Below are 18818 nucleotides of genomic sequence, written 5' to 3'. Positions count from 1 at the left end.
GGAGGATGGCAATTTTTTTTGTACATGCATGGACCACCCAGCACTTAAAAAAAAAACCCATATGACTTAAAACATACACTGGGCTTTACCATTTATAATCAAGGATTGCAATCTTTTTTTCTATATTAACTGATCAAGGAAAAGCATTTTTAAAATAGCGAGACAATTTTTGATTGTTAGCAGTTTTACCATTTTTTCAAAATAACCTTTTTGATTCCTTGTCTAAATTTGAATGTGCACATTTGCCACAAAATAATTTCCATAAACATGTTTTAGCCATATAAGAGTGATTCTAAAAGTCCCTTTATGAGTTTATGCTTTCACTTTATGGAAAAAGTTGTATCTAAAAATCTGTTGTGTTGTATTGCATCTGCACACTGATTCAAACGAAGATTTGAAGGCTCAGCACACATTCTCAGTGCACAGATGCAAAATATTTCAGTTTGTGTCTAGTGCTTTGAAGCTGAGTGATGCATGATAGATATAGATATTGAACAGTGTCCTTTATTTGGAGTACAAACAAAGGGACATTACATAATCTCTGCTCTGAACAAATTCCAGAACTAGGATTGTGTAAATCTTTCAGAATGCTATTTGCTCCACCTTGTGGCTGTGAGAGTACAAGCACCGAGGCTCACAGTGCTGTTGGACATGGATAATATTGCCCATGATTACTTTTACATTCGAGGAGGAGTAAATATTGAGATACAGAAGTATCTGAAAGTATCTTCCTGTTTAGCAGAAAACTATTTTTGTAGTCTTTGAAGTTCAGCTCTTGTTTTCAGGTCTTTGCACCTACTATTCACTTGTCAGATGTTTTCATAGTGGAGCCGTGGTATTTTTTAAGGCTACAAAGAATGGAGTCTCGGGGCAACACTTAAGTGCTGTAACACAAGTAGTAACAGGACAACAGGAAACTTGCACTGGCATGTTAACAGAAGCGTCTTAAAAACAACTTCACAACAGAGCACAGGAAACGATTGTCTGGGAAATGTCTCAGATGTGGAAAATGTAAAGTCCCACAACTGTTACAAGGAAATGATAACAGGCTGTATCTTGAAGATGAACAGCAGGAACCCATGTGCTAAGCATATGAAAGCAATGTATATGTCATCTTTTGTTATTTCCAAAAGTTGCAGCTCTCTTGACTATTAATAAGCTAAATGACTCATGGTGCTGGTTAATGATCATTATTTGTTTTCACTTTGCAAATATCAACAGTTCTGGAATTGTAATTGTTATTTGTACCGTAACCAAAGGTTTTAGTTATAGAGTTCTGTTTGGCACATGTTGTGAAACCAATCTGGTTTTAACCAGATGCTCTAAATAGGATAAGGAAAAGATTGTCTTAACCAGCCAAGTCAGCGGATTTTTTTTTTAAAGACCCTAAGACCCAATACCGTGCAGACATTGACTCAGTTTAGTTTTATTTATGTAACATCAGTTCAAAACTGCAGTTATCTTAGTGAGCTTCATATTGTAGGTAAAGATGTAGGTAAATATTAGAGAGAAAAGCTCTCTCTAAAAGTTCCCCTTTTAGCAAGCACTTAGGAAAAAAGAGCTCAGTCTTAACAGAACGAGACCTCTGGAAAAACCCTTGTTCGGGGAGAGGCAGCCATCTGCTGTGACTGGTTGAGGGGTTAGAAAGGGAGGATGGCAAAAAAAAGCAAACAGACAGACATCTGGAGCTGAAAATCAGTGGACTGACTTTGTATTTTCAAGTTGTAAGCCTGAAATGAAAAAATCAGCCAATCACATTTAAAAAGTGACAGTTTGAAGGCCCAAGCTTCTTATCACCTTTATTTAATACATTTAGAAAGCCCCTTAATCCTCTAAAATCCAAAACACTGAAATACAGTTACTATGCAGTCCCATCATCCTATTAAACAGCCAGTGAGAGATAATGGAATCGCCACACACTCGTTGCAGTGATAATCAAATGCAGTGTGGCTTTTGCACTTTGAATCAGAGCACGCTCTCTCTGAATCAGTCCTTGACACACACGCTGGCACCGACACAAACATTTCATGTGCCACAAAGAATAAAGTAAGTCTTGATCCCAAGTACGGGCTCCTCTCGTTTTACTTTTAAGTGGAAATTAAAGGAAAAGGTGCAACAGCAATCTTAACTGAGTGAGCTTTTCAGATATAGTACAAAGACCCAAACACTTTGTTGATTGGTTTCTAAAGATAGCAGGGCTACTATGGTAACAGAAACGGACATCAGTTTCATCCAGCACCTAAGGTTGCCTGCAAGCTTCAATCCATGAAGGTGTGAAACGGTCTGTGAAAATACAAACTATGAGTAACCAAGCACCAGTAGCACTGATTCACAGGCACCTATTAGCTCAGTTAATCAATGTAGTATCTTACCTCTATTAAGCACTGTGTTGTTGACTACAGGTTAAAAGTAGCAACACGATAGGCCTCTGTGTACCTGAAAGGTACCATCATGACATGTTTTTCACAGGTTTTCTACTTTAAATAGTATGATTAGTTACATAGTCATTACACAGAGGTACCATAGTATTGTCATTAGCCAACTACGCTTGTTTTTTTAATATCCTCACAGATCACTAGATGGTGCTTCATCTCCTATTTGGAAATAAACCAGTTTTCTTCTAACCACAGAATCTCTAAATCATGAGAGAGAACCGGAAATATCAGTGCTGAGTGCTAAATTATTAACAGTGGTGAAGCTCTCAAATGTACCAACAGCCTGTAGTTTTACTGCATCAGTTTCAGTGATCAATAGTGTAAAACCATACAGGTTTCTCTTCCATTTAGGTCAAGGTTGGCAAAAGGTATACTGGGCTTAACAGCTAATTAAAAATGACTTTTAATAACCTCTTACAAAGAGTCGTGGATGTAAGAGTTTTATTACTAGAGCAGTCATACTAAAGCACTAACATTCAAACAGTTGTTCTTTTCTGTAGTTCTTCAAGGCAGACCTCATTTTACAAGTCGATTCACAGTTAAATCTACAACATGTCATATTTATAGTTGTGATGAGAAGAAAACATATATGGGTAAAAAAGCCACTTGATTTATCTTAAAATGAATGACTGTTCAGCTCAACTGTTCTTGGTCTTTGGTTAAAATAACAATTACAAAAATGGCCAAAACTACTTTAAAAGGTTTTTTTTATAAGAAGAGCTCCAAATGTAAGAATTTATAGTTCATAACAAAAACAGAATTAGCATTATTTGTCATATATGAGAAAGAAAAATATGCCTTTAGTGTTTTTTTTTCCTCTAACACGTCACACAGTCTGTGAGAAAAGGAAACATATTGAGGACAGCTGTGCAACACTATTCCATAGAAGAAGGACTGTATAAACAAGTAGAGAAAAGGTAAACTATTTACTAAATTCTTTTCTCCAAGCACAAACAAGATTTAAGCAATTAGGTTTGGTTTAGTTTATTAAGATCCTCATTAGCTAAAGCAGCTACTCTTCCTGGGGTCACGGGTCTTTAAACTTTAACAGTGCACTATTACAATCTCCACACAGATGTATAACATCATAATAAAAGCATAAGAGTTAACTGTTTTATAACATTTAGAGAGGTTTTTTAAAAAAGAAATCTCATCAATATTAATTGGCAATAATTAAAATCATGAAATGACCTGGCTGAGCCTGGTCTTTTAAACCCAGAAATCCCATTTCCTATTTTAGCAACTATCTTGATATGTTCTGTCCAGGATAATTTACTAAGATTATACACAGTACAATGGTCTCATGAACTTGGTCAACAAACACACCATTAATAGAAACCTTTAAATTTCGAGTTTTTCAAATAGAAAGGTTAGAACCAAGTATAATGCTATTTGATTTACAGACATTCAAAATCACTTTATTGCTCCTTTTCCACTTAACATTTAACTCTTTCTTAGTGGTAACTAATATATATATTGATGAATAATTTGGATACATAGAAATAATAGCCTTATTAAGGATGACTGTTATGCCATTAGGAAAGATAACATACAACAATGGGCCAAGACATCTTTCTTGGGCCATTACACACTTAAAACCCTGACATCTAAGTATGTCCTATTTCCTGTTACTTAAACAACTCCGTCCTTAATAATACAGAGAGAAGCTGGATGGCTTCTATTCTACTGCTGACTCCAGGCACATGTGGCTAGGCCTACAACACATCGCAGACTACACAAGCACTACCAGCATCACCAGCTCCATAGACAGCGTGTCCAATGACCTCAATACCTTCTACACCTGTTTTGAGACCTCCAGTTATAACACAGAGAGGAAACATACACATAGGACCACCTGCCCCTCATCACCTCGCCTAACAATCTCATGAGCTCAGGTACACACAGCAGTGAGGAAGCTCAACCCCCATAAGGCAGCAGGACTCTCAGAGCATGCCAGCGAGTTAGCTGATGTTCTCTTCTTCATCTTCAACCTTTCCCTCAGCCAGTGTGTCAGGATTAGTGATGGAACTTTAGCCAGCATTACTACAAATATAGGCATTCCACAGTAAAGTAACTAAGTAACATTTTATTTCTATAGCACCTTTCAAGATAAAATCAAAAAGTGTTTCAGAGAGAAGCTAAAACATAAAAACAGAAATCAGCCAAAAGCGAATTTACACATTCCTCACCCTTGCTGAAGATACTGTACCATTGAACCATTCATTCTCAAATGTAAAATCAAGATGTGTCTCTGATTATCTGAGAAAAATTTAGTTTTAGCTGATTTCTAATAAGAAATAAGTTACGTATTCTATTTCTAGAATATGTTTCTATTTCTACAGTATTTATGGGTCCTATCATTAATCCTTTTCTCAGTAGTTTAGAAGGCCCTGACATAGACCAAACACACAGAAATGTCATTGCTTACCAAAAGACAACCAAACAACTGGAGGACTTCTAACTAAAGAGAGGCACATGTGGTAGCAAGACAAGATAACACTTACATTAGCATTTGATTTTATTTATTCAGAGCAATTTAAATACATGTGACAAGTTACTAAACTGAAGAGTTATCACATATTTCTAGAACGCCTTTAACCTTGCAAGCAGTGTTATGAAAATGTAAATCATACTGAAAGAACTGGAAGAAGTACACCTAAATCAACACATGAAGAAATTTGTATAGAGCCCCTTTTAAATATAACTTCAAACAGATTTTTTCTTAAAAAAAGAAGATTAAACTGGCAATCTGCATATGATATGACATTTTAACAAAATATTTAAAAAAAGAATCATTGCACACACTGGCACACTGGCCATCACACAGTTGCCTAGGAACTCCAGGTGGGGATGAAACAGCATGTAAAACTCTTTTGAAAAAAAAAAAAACCATCACTTTTATCACTGACGATGTTGCTTAGTGAACGCTGGGCAATACCACCCTGCTATACCTAGTTTAAAAGCTGGTTGACTGCAATCGTAAAACTGTTTAAATAAATGGGTCAAAGTTATAGCTTTAACAGCTAAGCACCCACAAAAACATACAAATGAAGTGCTTACATTATTGTGGATCAACTGAAAGTTATTGCAAAATAAGTTAAACTATAAATTAAGTTAAATGTAGTTCACTAGTCCGCAACACTGCCTGCAAGGTTACAACAGTTACTACAGGACCAAATCTAGATTACATCATCTAGATTACATCGTCTGCTACAACTGCAAAAATAAGAAAAAAGCTTTCCCTTACACCTCCCAGTGTAGGAGAGAAGGTGCTTGTGTACTTGATAGAATGATTAAATTTCAAATTACCTCCAGTACTGAATACAATATCAGTGTTAAAACTGTTGATTATTTCTTTCGTACAAATAACTGGATAAGATACAGTATTTTTGCATAGCATAGTAAGTAGGCAATAAAAGAGTAGAAGATAGGCAGTGGGTTGTAAGGATTCTTTGGAATGAATTGCTCAGTTTAAAACATAAATTAGTAATATGTTTGGCAATTGCTTGAGCATCAAGTCGGCACTGACGCCTGTCCTCACCACATATTTTTGTGGTTGTATGCATGTCATATAATTTGTGATTGTCTAATACCATTATACACTGGATAGAATTCATGATTAAGCAGAATAGGTAATTTACTACAGTACAGTTTATCACAAGCAAACTTATTTCAATAAACTATTTTAAGTTTTACTTGCTGGCAGATTAATTGTTATATTTTGTCGGCCCATCCTTATCAAGTTCTTTGCAAGAAGGTTTAATGTCCTTGAATTCCTTCTCATCAGTCTGTGAAACGTCCACAATTATGTCCTCAGTCTGATGTTTTCCTTGCATTTCTTCATCAGTACCCAACATTTCTTCCTCTGGCAATGAACATATTTCATCACATTTCAGAGAAGGGAGTTTTTTCCTTTTGTGAAGGGATCCAGGGTTTGAATCTTCTTTGGCAGCCTCTTTTTGAGTCTGTCCTGCAGTAGACAAAATAACTGAACCACTGGTTTGGCTATTAAAGCAAGCAGACCTGGTGATTTTGGCAGGTTGTAGGGTGGTGTTGGTAGTGTTGGTAGTGGCAGTGAACATATCAAAGATGTCCTGGTTCTGTTGAGACTCATCAGTAGGGAATTTAGGAGAATATTTGAATGGATTTCCAGGGTAAGCCAAGGTGGTACTTGCAATATTACCTGCTAGCCCAGGTTTACCTTTCATCATTCCCAGAACTTCAAAGCGAAAGCTGGAGATATCCTGTTTGAGCTCCTATCAATTATTGGGAATCTGAGATTAAACAGTGGAAAAAATATATGGAAAACATAATACAACTGGGTACTTAAGCTTAAATGATAAAGAATTTTATGCTACCTTGAAATTTTCCTCTGTCAACCCCTGCTCTGTCTTGGCATCTCTAATCATTGCAGCCACATATCGTTTCATGAGGTTCTTCAAAACCTCCTAAAACACATTATTTTTAAACAAGCAAAGAGTTATATTTACATTTAACCATTTACATTCAATCAAAATAGGATAGTAAAAAAACAACAAAAATAATAAACAATACAGTGCAATATAATACAAATTATTACCTGATACTCATGGCTTAATTTTACATTTTCAGCTGCACGTCTCTGCAATTACAAGAAAAACAAAAGGCTCATTAAGACAGCACCGGGTTATTTCCATTTTCACTGATTAGGTGATTTTTTTTTCTTACTTGCCCTTTTTCAATAGGTAATCGTTTGACACACATTAACATGGATGAATTCATTTTCGAAGCCACTTAGAGGCTGTAATAGTAGACAGGGTATAAACAGGCATGCATGAAAATGTATAACATGCAGTGGTGACAGTACAGGTCAGAGAAAATCTCTGGAAACACTTTACCCCCAAAGTTTCAAAGGTTTCAAGACGTTTTGTGCTTGGTCTCCTAAACAAATGTGTTTTTATCCATCCAATTAGATAATAAACTGACTTTGGACTGGGTATTAAATTGAATGGAGATGGCAAAGTTCCCCCTTCTTCAAAATAGCTCATCCATAATTTTGTTCGTGCAAATTTCCACTCTATGTCTGCATGATCCTGAAAAGAAACACAAACAATTCATAGAGCAGATTAGGCAGATTATTTTGATAACTCTAATAATCTAACTCTAAAATAAATAATTGTGTAATCTTTATTTTGCTACTTACAGCAATGTGCTGGTATGAGTTGTTCATCATTGCAATTAGCATGTTTAGAAGCACTACCAGGGAGATGATATTATAGGTGCCAAACATGGTAGAGCCGACAAATTCTGTGAATGTATGGTCCGGCTCCACGTTCGTCACGTACAGGTTAATCAGCCCAAAGATAGACCAAAATAATGACTGCAGTGTTTCGAATAGCCTAAAAAGAACACAACCATACATCACAGCATGCACTGTTGGAAAAACAAACATATTAATCAAGTCAGATTTTCAGGGGTAATTTATGTAAGAATTTCAACTTGCGTGGAGAAAGCGTTGTTTTGCTGATTACAGCGGATGCCCTTGCAAGTCCCATTATTTGTTTCATAGTAAAAATAGAGCTGGTTGAGGCCATTGGCAAATGCTAGCAGCACTAGACAGTAGATGAAGAGAAATTTAAGTATGTCCAGAAGCATGCGGCCCAATGAAATCTGTAAAGGCCCCAAATGGGAGTTGGCAGTGAAAAGACTGATGAGACGCAAGGAGCTGAAAATGTTGGCGATGGAAAACAATGCCTCTGCCACCAATGTTGGGTGCCACGTTTCCCAGGTGTCTCTCAACTGGCACTTTGCACTATACTGTTGAAAAAAAAAAGAACAATAGTCAAACATGCTCAATATTGATAGCACACAATGTCAATTTTTCCGGCATGATGGTTGCTCCAGCACAAAGTAATAAATAAAACAGACAGACAGATAGAAGCCTTTAATATAAATTACCTTAATATAGGCAACAATCTTCAGTGAAATTGTTGCAAGATACAAAGAGTTCATTATGAAATCCATCAGGTTCCACCAGTCATCTATGTAGTCCTCAAAACCACTATCCCACATCTGTTTGATCTCAGCCCATAAAAAGCCTTCAAGGAATGAAAATAAGACGTGTCATTGTTGTATTTTTGCTCAGGTATTTGTCCCGAGGCAAACACACATGAGACGCAATGAATGAAATCATGTGACAAACCTCTGCTTAGACTACAGTGTTCATGTACACAGGAGTGCAGTCTAAAAAAGAGTCTGCAATATGTGTGTGTATTATTACCAAGCACCCAGGGCAGGATTATCCATTCCACAATGGTGGGTGGTGGGCCCTGACGGTGTTCCAACCGATCATCACTCTGTAGATGCTGCGAGGCCAAGAAGAGCAGGAAGAGGAAGGTCAGGTAGGAAGCAGTGTGACAGATGAACTTGATGAAAGGCTTACGGATGAATAAGCCATAGCGGCTCTTTGGAGCGATCAGGTAGAAGATGGATAACAGTGGAAACGCAAGGCCAATGAAGATACAAGTGATGAGCTTTACTGCCCAGTGACGCCTCCTCCAGCCTGGGAATTCATCATACCAGCGAGACGCCAGCAGCTGCTGGCAGTTGGGCTGAGCAACAAACTAGGAGACAAAGAGAGAGACAAATAAAGATTACAGATGTTTACATGAAATAAATTGTTTTTTATTTACCCATCTGTCTCTCAGGTCCAACCAAAAACTGACTAAACAGAAAAAACGGTAATTAATGGTACACAAAAGATGTGCAAGTTTTTTGCCACAAAAGATCAAGAACTGCAAAACGACTAGAAACATTCATTCAAAACAAAGAGTTTCAAAAAGGTATTTCTAAAGTGATGTTCAACGCTCTGTTAAGAAATGATTGCCAAATCTTTTCCCCATGCACATTTTCTCTGCTCTATGAGATTTGATATAAAAGTCTGTTGGACATCTGCAGATGGTGATGGAATTCAATTTCAGCGTAACCCAGTTATGGCTAAATGGATCCCAATTATGGTACTAAAAAGCATTTTGTTGCGGGTGATGAGGTCATCTATCAGTGCAGAATCTGCCTTTTCAAAGTTTCCTTCAGTAACTGTCCTGGACAGATTTGAACTTACATAAAATGACTGGAGGCAAATGGTGACATCTGGAAGGAACAGATTGTGTATGGGGACATTTTTTGAAGGTGAAAATGACCCTACACAGATCTCACGCTAGACTCCTACATCAATTAGTGTTCTTACTTCTATTTCACAATATATTGCAAATTGCATCATACAGAACATTGATATTCACTCTACTATCTAAAAATTCACAGATAACACTACCACTATTTTTAATAGTTACTGAGAATCCAAAATTCAAAATCAGTTAAATATATTTTGTACTTTTTAAACACTTAACACTTTGGATTTGGAGTTTGAGCTCAGGTTTAGAGGAAAATGTGCAAAAGCAGAGTGAGCACAGCAAGTAGCAAGAAAAGAAACCTCCAGAGAAATCTCCGAAGAATACAAGAAAGAAGACTTTCATGATCCTAATATTGCTGACATCAAACAAGTTCTAGTTTGTGTAGTCCAATTAATATTTAAGTGAATTTTATTTTTTAAACCCTTGAATCACATGGCTCTGTGTCTGTCTTTTTAATCTGAATTGTTATGATAATTGCTATTATTGTTATTAATAAAGAATGATATTCTACACTCATGAGCCACTCTATTAGGTCCATGTGTACAACATGTTACAACAAAGATTTCTAATGATGGCAAACATGGCAACAACTCATGGCATGCAGACATGGCCAGAACAACTTGCTGAGGTTCAAATGCGCACAAGAATTAGAAATGATTTAAGTGACGTTGAATATTACATGGCTGTAGGTGTCAGACAGGGTGGTCTGAGAAAACTCCTGATCTACTGGGATTTTCCCACACAGACTCTTCTACTGTGCACAGAGACTGATGCAAAAACAAAAAAAAGCTAAATATCCAGTAAGAAGCAATTTTCTGATACAGTTGGCTGAGGAGAATGGCCAAACGGCTTTGAAGTGATAGACTAGACATGGTATGGTCAGAATCTGGCATAAGCAACATGAAACCATAGCTTTTCAACAGTCCAGGTTAGTGATAGTGATGTATGGTGTGGGCGATCAGCATTTAAACACCACAGTGTACTTCAGTGTTGTTGCTGACCATATTCATCCCTTTATGACCACAGTGTACCCATTTTTTGACGATTCCTTCCATCAGGATAAGTCTGCATGTCACAAAGTTAAAATCAAGTCACCAGAATATTGGAAAAATGTTACCTTGTCTCATGACAAGGTATCATAATACAAAATAATACAGAGACCCCCTATGAGCAATAAACAGTGAAAGCAAAAACTACCTTTTAACAGGAAGAAACCTCGGGCAGAACCAGGTTCCAGAGGGAGACACCATGGTTGGGGGTAATGGGAACAGTTTTCTATAAGGCCCATTAAATATAATGCTAATGCTTTTTTTTTTTAATGTGCTGATGTAGAATTTACAAATAATCACATAAGCTGAAAATCAAATGTCAAAAATGTTTTTAAAAAAAGAAAGAAAAAATCTTTTTCTTTTTCTTACCAAGATCATTGTTCTCACTTCAGGCTCACTGGAGTTCATTTAGGCCAAATGATTAGATAAACAAAATTAGTAGGAAGGCCTGTCTAAAGCCTTTTCCATGGAGATAAATTGTAGCACACAGAACTGTTGGCAGTCATACTGATCTTTCTTATTCATGTCACCAACTGTGTCATCAAAATACTCTTAAAGCCTCAATTCTAAGACTACATGGGTGGTATGAGCCATTAACTCTGCAAATACTATACAACTGCTGTACACAAACAAGACCCAAAAGTTCCACACAGCCTCTTTAATGAGTGGAATAAATGAAAGACACCCGCTGAGTGCACGCAATGTGTACTTTATATTCCAGTCTGTTATCCAGGAAACACCAAAACAAACAAAGCAATCCTGAATTTGTAACAGTGTAAGTCGAGTTAAACCATATACCAGAAATAGCTGCACGAGAAAACATGAATGCCAGGTGGATTGAACATTAACTGGTGTTTACTCTAACAGCTTCCTGATATAAACGCCGTGTGATGCACCGATGTGACAATAGCACTGGTCACTGTCAGGTGAATTCACAGGGAGCGGGTGGGGTCAGGTGACCTGCCTCTGCCTCTATACATGCTCTACAGAGACACCACCCGTAGCAAAACAAAACAGAGTCTGAGGGTGACTGGATTCTCCCAACACTATCCGCCGTTTAGGTGTGAAAAAAAGACCTGACACCAAAAGCACCACCTTTTAAAAACTTGTTGTCACCTGCTCTGTGTTAGGTTGATATTCATGCAATGTACCGTTATACTCCAATATAAATTAAATATACATATAATTATGAATGACACAGATCTTTGTGTGAATGCCAAGGTATCTAATTATTAGTAGGTTTTCTTTCATTTGCAGCAAATAATACAAAACTAGTATGCAATTGATAAATATCCAGAGAATATGTTAAAAGACACTAAACGGTCCCCACCCAGTTTAAAATATTATGAGTTTGTATTTCAGGGAAATGGCCATTACTTCTCCCATCATTATCCTCAATTATCCAATTATCATGGGATTCTCTAAGAGGGTTACTGTAATGCATCGCTAAGAGCCAGCCTGGCAATTACATATTGCTCTAAACTCCCACAGGACATCTCCACCCAGGCCATTTACAGCTCATCTTGGCGCATTTCTTGTCATCTTTAAACAGGTTGATTCTTATTACTTGTTGCCAATCTGCATGTGCACTGGTGTAGACAAATTCCTGTATTCAGGTCTTTTTCACCTTAAATATATCCAGAAAAAACCTTTTTGTTCCAGTGTGACAAAGACCACATCAAAATCAAATAAAAGCTCACCTCTTTCTGGGAATATTTGATAGCCAGTTTCAGTCGGGCAAGCTCATTAATGTTCTCATCCAGCAATGGGTTGATGTCGTCACGGTAATTGAGGATTACTTCCAGCTCTCTGGAACTACGAGTCTGGTCCAAGAGGTCCTTTGCAAATTGTTTACATGTACGGGACAGCTCTTCATACTCTGATTTAAATTCGTTCTCCACCGTGCTGAGCTCCTTCAGCTCCCAGCTAAGCTGAAATGCTGTGAGGAAAGGATCCTCACTTGAGAGGGCAATGAGTGACGGGCTGGCAAGGGCCTTGTAGATGTTTAGACGAGAACGGGAGTGACGCAGGACATCCACGTCTGAACTGGACACACACTCCATACAGTTGCAACGTATAGCGTGTGGCTGGGGTATAGAAACCCCTCGCTGCAAGAGCAGTTTGATGATCTCATAGTTGTTAGTTTGAGCTGCCAGGATGATCGGAGTAATGTCTGGGGTGAAGTCTGAAAACTGTTTGTCCAGCAGAGCCGATGGAACCTTTTGAAGAAACCAACAGAGCAACACACAAATGAATAGACATAAAATAACGCATTTATGGTACACAAACATTTTATCACAAAAGTACAATGCTTTTAAACCTCTTGCAGGAACTGAAACAACTCTTTGACTGGATCTAATTTAATTTGTCTTCAGTCTCTAACCATCTTGTCTAACAGCAAGCACACAACTAATGGCTTGTGGTTCAGCTGGCCTCAAAGTGGCTTCCTGGTTGGAAGCAACACCCTGTTTTTCCCTTTTCACAGAATACATAGAGAGAAGCAAGCAGTACTGGAAGACCTCATTTACAAAGATGTCAAGAAGCTGAACACAAGCGGGGCCTTTCTCAAAGAGTCTGATAAACAGACTGTGGAGAATGGCTAATTTGTTGTAAAAGCTGTAGCAGAAAGGCCCACGGAAGTAGGGGTTCGGTAACTTATGAGAGAAGATAATAGCTTTATTCCCTAAATCATCCAGTCGTAGCTAGAATACAAGGGCAAAGAACACACTTATTTGCATCTTATCTCTTTCAGAGTCAGACTAGAAAATAAAATGATTTTTCTCACTGCTCCTACTTAAACATATGAGGAGTTTATATACAAATATTTAACAACATATTTCTGTATACAAATATAACCATATAATAATTAGTAGCTTGTAGTAAGACATTGAGACACTTCTGCTCAAATGTAACCTTGCCACAACATGTCTTTATACAAATACATTACAAAATATAATATAACATAATTTACATTAACCACATGAGGCTCGCAGATTTTCCCAATGCCAGGCTGAACAAATAAATTAATTAAAAAAAAAAAAAATCAGTATGTTCAAAGGTCAGCAATAACTGCAAATCAGATGGTACCTGCTTTTCCCCACGTGGCTTCTTGTGGTTGAGCAGCAGCTCAACGGCCCCCACTACCTCTTTACGGATGGCATGTAGCAGGGCATCACCCACGTGTACATTATAGCTGAGGAGCAGCTCAATAATCTCCAGGTTCTCGTTTTCAATAGCAATGAGCAGAGCTGTGCGTCCCAGGGGGTCCACGCAGTTGATATTGATCCTGAAGTAGATCTCAGCCTCTTCCAGAGCTTGCTTCACGCTGGCGTAGTCCCCCTTCTCTACAGCCCCCAGGTAGGCCCGCTCCAGAGCAGAGAGCTCCGATTCTGCCCGCACGATCCGCAGAGGGATGCGGTCCCTGTACCTGGAGCTGTCAGCTTTCTTATAGTACAGCTGAGACATTGCTGCCCAAACTGTCTCAGTCTTCACGGAGAATTACTGAAAAATAAAGACAAGAAAAAATACCAAGTCAACTACTGACAAAGACTGACCGTGTTATACTTCTATACACGAAAAAGACACATTTCTGCTCACATGACACATTTTGAGATGCCAGTGCGTAACCAAAAACAAATCAAACAAATTAAAAAAACAAATAAAAATACGTATGTTTGCCTTTAAAACATTGTAAAATATATAATTAATCACCCATACTAACACAACGAATAACAATAACATATCATCGTCATCTAAACGATGATTAAAGTTGTTTTTCGCTTAAAAATGCACGAAAACAAGCGACTAAAATCCTTTAGTTTTCGTTTAAAGTACCCTAATACTTGTTTAACTGTGGCTTTAATAATGCACGAAGGAATACAAACTTTACCTCCTGATGTTTTCCAGTTGTAAATCACATGAATCAGTCGACGAAGCTCCGCGCACAGCTGCAGTCGGAAAGGGAAGCTGCGTGCTCTGATTGTTTTTAATCTCTGAAGTCTCCACCAAAGAGTCTGCAACTTAATGGCATGTCAGGTCCCCTGCCCACCCCTTTCCTTCAATTTACCGCATATTTCTCTGTAAAATACACGTAAGAAAACAGCACGTGACGTTCATCCAGGCGCAATTTCTATACACGGTAACTTTCTTTGTAGATTTAAGGACATTAACAGTGGTGTAACAGGTGTCGGGGATAATGCTAAATAAACGAAGGAACAAAACGAGGAATAACGTTGCCTAGAAAACAAAAATCACTAGTCTCCTAAGGGCGGGATTAAAATCATACAAAATAAATAAACTAAAAAAAATAATAACAGTTAAAATTTGTTTATGTGAGCTATACTCTCACACGAACAAATTGTAACTGTTATTATTAGATAACGGCCAAATCATTAGATAAACATTGCTACTCGTTTGGACCCTCTTTTGCCTTCAGAATTGCCTCCCGCAGAGATTTTGTTTTTGGTAGCTGTGGCGACCATTTGAGCAGCGTGAATTGATTGTCATGTGCAAGAAACCAGTTTTAGATGAATTGAGCTTTGTGACTATAGGCGCCTTATCCTACTGGAATTAATCTTCAGAATACGAGTACACTGTGATCATAAATGGATCGATATGGAAAGCAACAACACTAAAGTAGGCTGTGGTTTTTAAATACTGACAATCCCCCACACCACTACACCACCACCACTAGCCTGAACAGTTGGGGGAAAAAAGGCACAATGGATCCATGCTTTCATATTGCTTGTGCCAAATTTAAGACTACCATGTAGTTTTGTTGGAGAAATCAAAAGTCATCAAACCACACAATATTGTTAGGGGTTGGTAAAAACGATCGCCTCAATTTCCTGCTCTTAGCCGACAGAAGTGACAGCCACTGTGGTTTTCTGCTGCTGTAACCCGTCTGCTAATGATGTTTCCTGGAAACCACAAGGAATAGATATACATCACTGCGGAGCAGATACCAAAGATCTTTGATTTCCCTGGAATTACCAACTCATGCAAAATTTGCCCTTTAGTAACATCACACATTTACTTTAAAAAGCAGAGATTTGGATCTGTGCAACACCCTAGCCTCCCACTTTCATCTTTGTAGACTCAAGGGTTTTACAGACATCCAGCAACCACAGACTACTATAAGAGCGTCTTTTTTTGTATTGCAAAGTTTTTGGTTATTTAATAAATGTTCACAAGAATCTACTTTACTAGTAAAAATTGCTGTTCAAGAGATCTTGTAAATTCTCTTTATCCCTGATATCCACTGGGCTGTTAAAGGATTGCTGTTTGAGTTATGTGAACAACAGCCAATTGATGTAAGATGGTTAATATGAGTCTTTAGCTGGCTAATGCAAACACAGAAGTGGCTTAAAAAATTCTTTCAAAACCACCTTTTCTTCCACAGCCATCGTCGGTGCTTCCTCCTTTGAAATACAGCTATGTGGGATGACTTTGCACGAGGTACTTCTGTACTTTTGTGAGGTGCATACTTGTAAATTCCTTTTACTCGTCTTTTTTCAGCCTTTTGGTTTTGCTTCGAAGGTATATTCCTGACATTAATCAGTTGCAGGCATCGTGAGAGGACAGTCTTGAGATGATGGACTTCATCAAGTGATGTTCTATGAATCATGCACTCACATTTAGTATTTCCTCCTTTTCTTTGTAGTTGTTGCAACTTGCATGTGTAAGAGTGTTGTGTGATTTTAACAGATACTGTATGTGTGTGAGAGAACACCGTGTATGATCTGTCAAATTTCCCCTGCTTTGGAATATCTCACTTACAGGACTTGTGATCACTGTTATTGTTATAACTCCAGCTGTTATTACATTGCACCTGCAAGAAATCTGCAAAACAGCCTGCTGTTTTGTGCATTTACTAATGCAATTATAACAGTGCAAAGAAAGATTTATTACAGTATATGCAGATGGTGTAGCTTTCCTTTTTGCGTCCTGTTGCTCTCAAGTAATAAAGAGTGTGGCTGGGGCCGCAGGTGTACAGTTTTTACTGCAAACAGTCTGTGTAGCATGATTTCCAACACTAATGATCAAATATAACCAGGATACAGTTAGACAAAAACAATTTCCGGTTAACTTGCTTGCCATAATAACGTCCTGTATGATCAGCTCATGTCCCATATTTTATTATAATGCACTTTTGGTGGAGATTAGCTGACAGAGAGGGCTGATGCATGGATGCAAGCTGGCCTTCTTTATATTACATCCCTTTATATCCTACAAGCAAACTGTAATGCACTTATATATATATGTTGTTTTGGTACATTTTATTTAAGACAAACTGAGACAGAGGAAGGTGGTTTGCACTGTAGTGTCACAGCAAGAAGGTTCTGAGTTCGAATCTACTTTGCTGGCTATGGTCTGTTTGAGTGGAGTTTGTCTGTATGGGTTCCTTCTGCTTAATCTGGCTTTCTCCCAGAGTCCAAAGACATGCTTGTTAGGTTAACTGGTGATTCTAAATTGGCTCTAGATGTGCATGGTTATCTCTCTCCCTGCGTCAGTCCTGCAACGGACTAGGAACAGCATACCCTGCCTATTACCCTTTGGCAGCTGGTATAGGCTCCAGACCAACCATGACTCTGAAATTGGATAAGTGGAAGAAAATAGATGGGTGGAAGATAAGATTATTGTCTCCCATAGGAGAAAATCATCCTGGATCAGGCAACTGCTGCATTGAAAATCAGACAACAAAAATCAAGACAAAAACCTAAAATGGGCGAACTTTTAGTAAATACAGATCACATAACAAGTAAAAACTTAATAAATAATTAAAAAACTAATATTTCAAAACCTCTTTACACTGTCATTCAGTCATGAGTTGTCCATTCATCAATTTAACCGACAGAAGGAGGAATAAATACTCTAATTTATCAGATACATTTACACAAAAGGATCTCCAACCAGAATTCATCAGCCAAACTGTGGACTGTACACAACTTTCTTGGGGAATGAGAAGTTTTGTGTGCTGTTCTTATGATCTTTCCTTATCTTTTAACCAAGCTAGAAATCTGAACTTTATAATTAGCTGTTATACAACAGATGTAGCAGCACTGCATAACATTTTCTCAGTGGAATATGAAAACCCAGATGGCCTCTGGTATACACACCTTAGTATGAACAAGTATTGGCCCCTTTCTTGATTTCTTAGATGCATATTTGTCATGTGTTTGTTTTAGATTATCAAACAAATCTGACTATTAGACAACGATCAAATGCAGTTGTTAAATGATTGTTTCACTTATTAACAAAGCAATCCAAACCTACTTCACTCTATGTGAAAAAATAATTGCCCTCTAAACTTAATAACTGTTTGTGCCAATATTTGTAGCAAGAGCTACAACAAGCATTAGCAAAGATCTAGCAGTGAGTGTTTTTACATCAGTGCAGAGGAATTTGCAGGACTGGTTATTATTGTTATTGTTGTCATTGATCTGCTCTGTTCCGAAGTGTTTTAAATCAAGCACTTTTCTGGTCGAGAGCAGAATTCATGGTTTTATCAAAGACAGCAAGGCATTCAGGTTGTAAAGCAGCATACAGGGAGTGCAGAATTATTAGGCAAGTTGTATTTTTGAGGAATAATTTTATTATTGAACAACAACAAAATGAACCCAAAAAACTCATTAATATCAAAGCTGAATGTTTTTGGAAGTAGTTTTTAGTTTGTTTTTAGTTTTAGCTGTTTTAGGGGGATATCTGTGTGTGCAGGTGACTATTACTGTGCATAATTATTAGGCAACTTAACAAAAAACAAATATATACCCATTTCAATTATTTATTTTTACCAGTGAAACCAATATAACATCTCCACATTCACAAATATACATTTCTGACATTCAAAAACAAAACAAAAACAAATCAGCGACCAATATAGCCACCTTTCTTTGCAAGGACACTCAAAAGCCTGCCATCCATGGATTCTGTCAGTGTTTTGATCTGTTCACCATCAGCATTGCGTGCAGCAGCAACCACAGCCTCCCAGACACTGTTCAGAGAGGTGTACTGTTTTCCCTCCTTGTAAATCTCACATTTGATGATGGACCACAGGTTCTCAATGGGGTTCAGATCAGGTGAACAAGGAGGCCATGTCATTAGTTTTTCTTCTTTTATACCCTTTCTTGCCAGCCACGCTGTGGAGTACTTGGACGCGTGTGATG

General features: G+C 37.8%; 1 protein-coding gene across 2 annotated transcripts; it reads right to left on the bottom strand.

Moving 5' to 3' along the window:
• Positions 1-5028: 5028 nt before the first annotated feature.
• Positions 5029-14733, bottom strand: trpc4b (transient receptor potential cation channel, subfamily C, member 4b). Of its 2 annotated transcripts, XM_080889491.1 has the most exons (12): positions 14543-14733; positions 13741-14154; positions 12354-12872; positions 8954-9037; positions 8695-8779; positions 8373-8512; positions 7918-8231; positions 7618-7813; positions 7313-7507; positions 7015-7056; positions 6794-6883; positions 5029-6691 (listed from the first exon to the last, which is right to left on the bottom strand). In XM_080889491.1, the coding sequence occupies exons 2-12, from the start codon at positions 14116-14118 to the stop codon at positions 6143-6145; spliced, it is 2592 nt and encodes an 863-aa protein (XP_080745617.1). In that variant the 5' UTR covers positions 14119-14154; positions 14543-14733; the 3' UTR covers positions 5029-6142. The 2 variants fall into 2 exon arrangements, with proteins under 2 accessions (XP_080745617.1, XP_080745616.1); XM_080889490.1 differs by having other exon boundaries at positions 8695-9037.
• Between the last annotated feature and the right edge of the window lie 4085 nt (positions 14734-18818).

This window comes from Rhamphochromis sp. 'chilingali' (assembly GCF_963969265.1).
Source record: "Rhamphochromis sp. 'chilingali' genome assembly, chromosome: 8".
In the NCBI taxonomy this organism is placed as follows: Eukaryota; Metazoa; Chordata; class Actinopteri; order Cichliformes; family Cichlidae; genus Rhamphochromis; species Rhamphochromis sp. 'chilingali'.
This window is presented reverse-complemented; position numbering and strand designations above follow the sequence as displayed.

Bases quoted from the DNA above. Each gene is read 5' to 3' on its own strand.
- trpc4b (XM_080889490.1), bottom strand. From the start codon at position 14,118: ATGTCTCAGCTGTACTATAAGAAAGCTGACAGCTCCAGGTACAGGGAC. The intron at 12,873-13,740 runs GTACCATCTGAT...TTTCTTCAAAAG, and splicing joins AGCCACGTGGGGAAAAGCAG to GTTCCATCGGCTCTGCTGGA. The intron at 9,038-12,353 runs GTGAGCTTTTAT...TTTGTCTCCTAG, and splicing joins TCAAATATTCCCAGAAAGAG to TTTGTTGCTCAGCCCAACTG.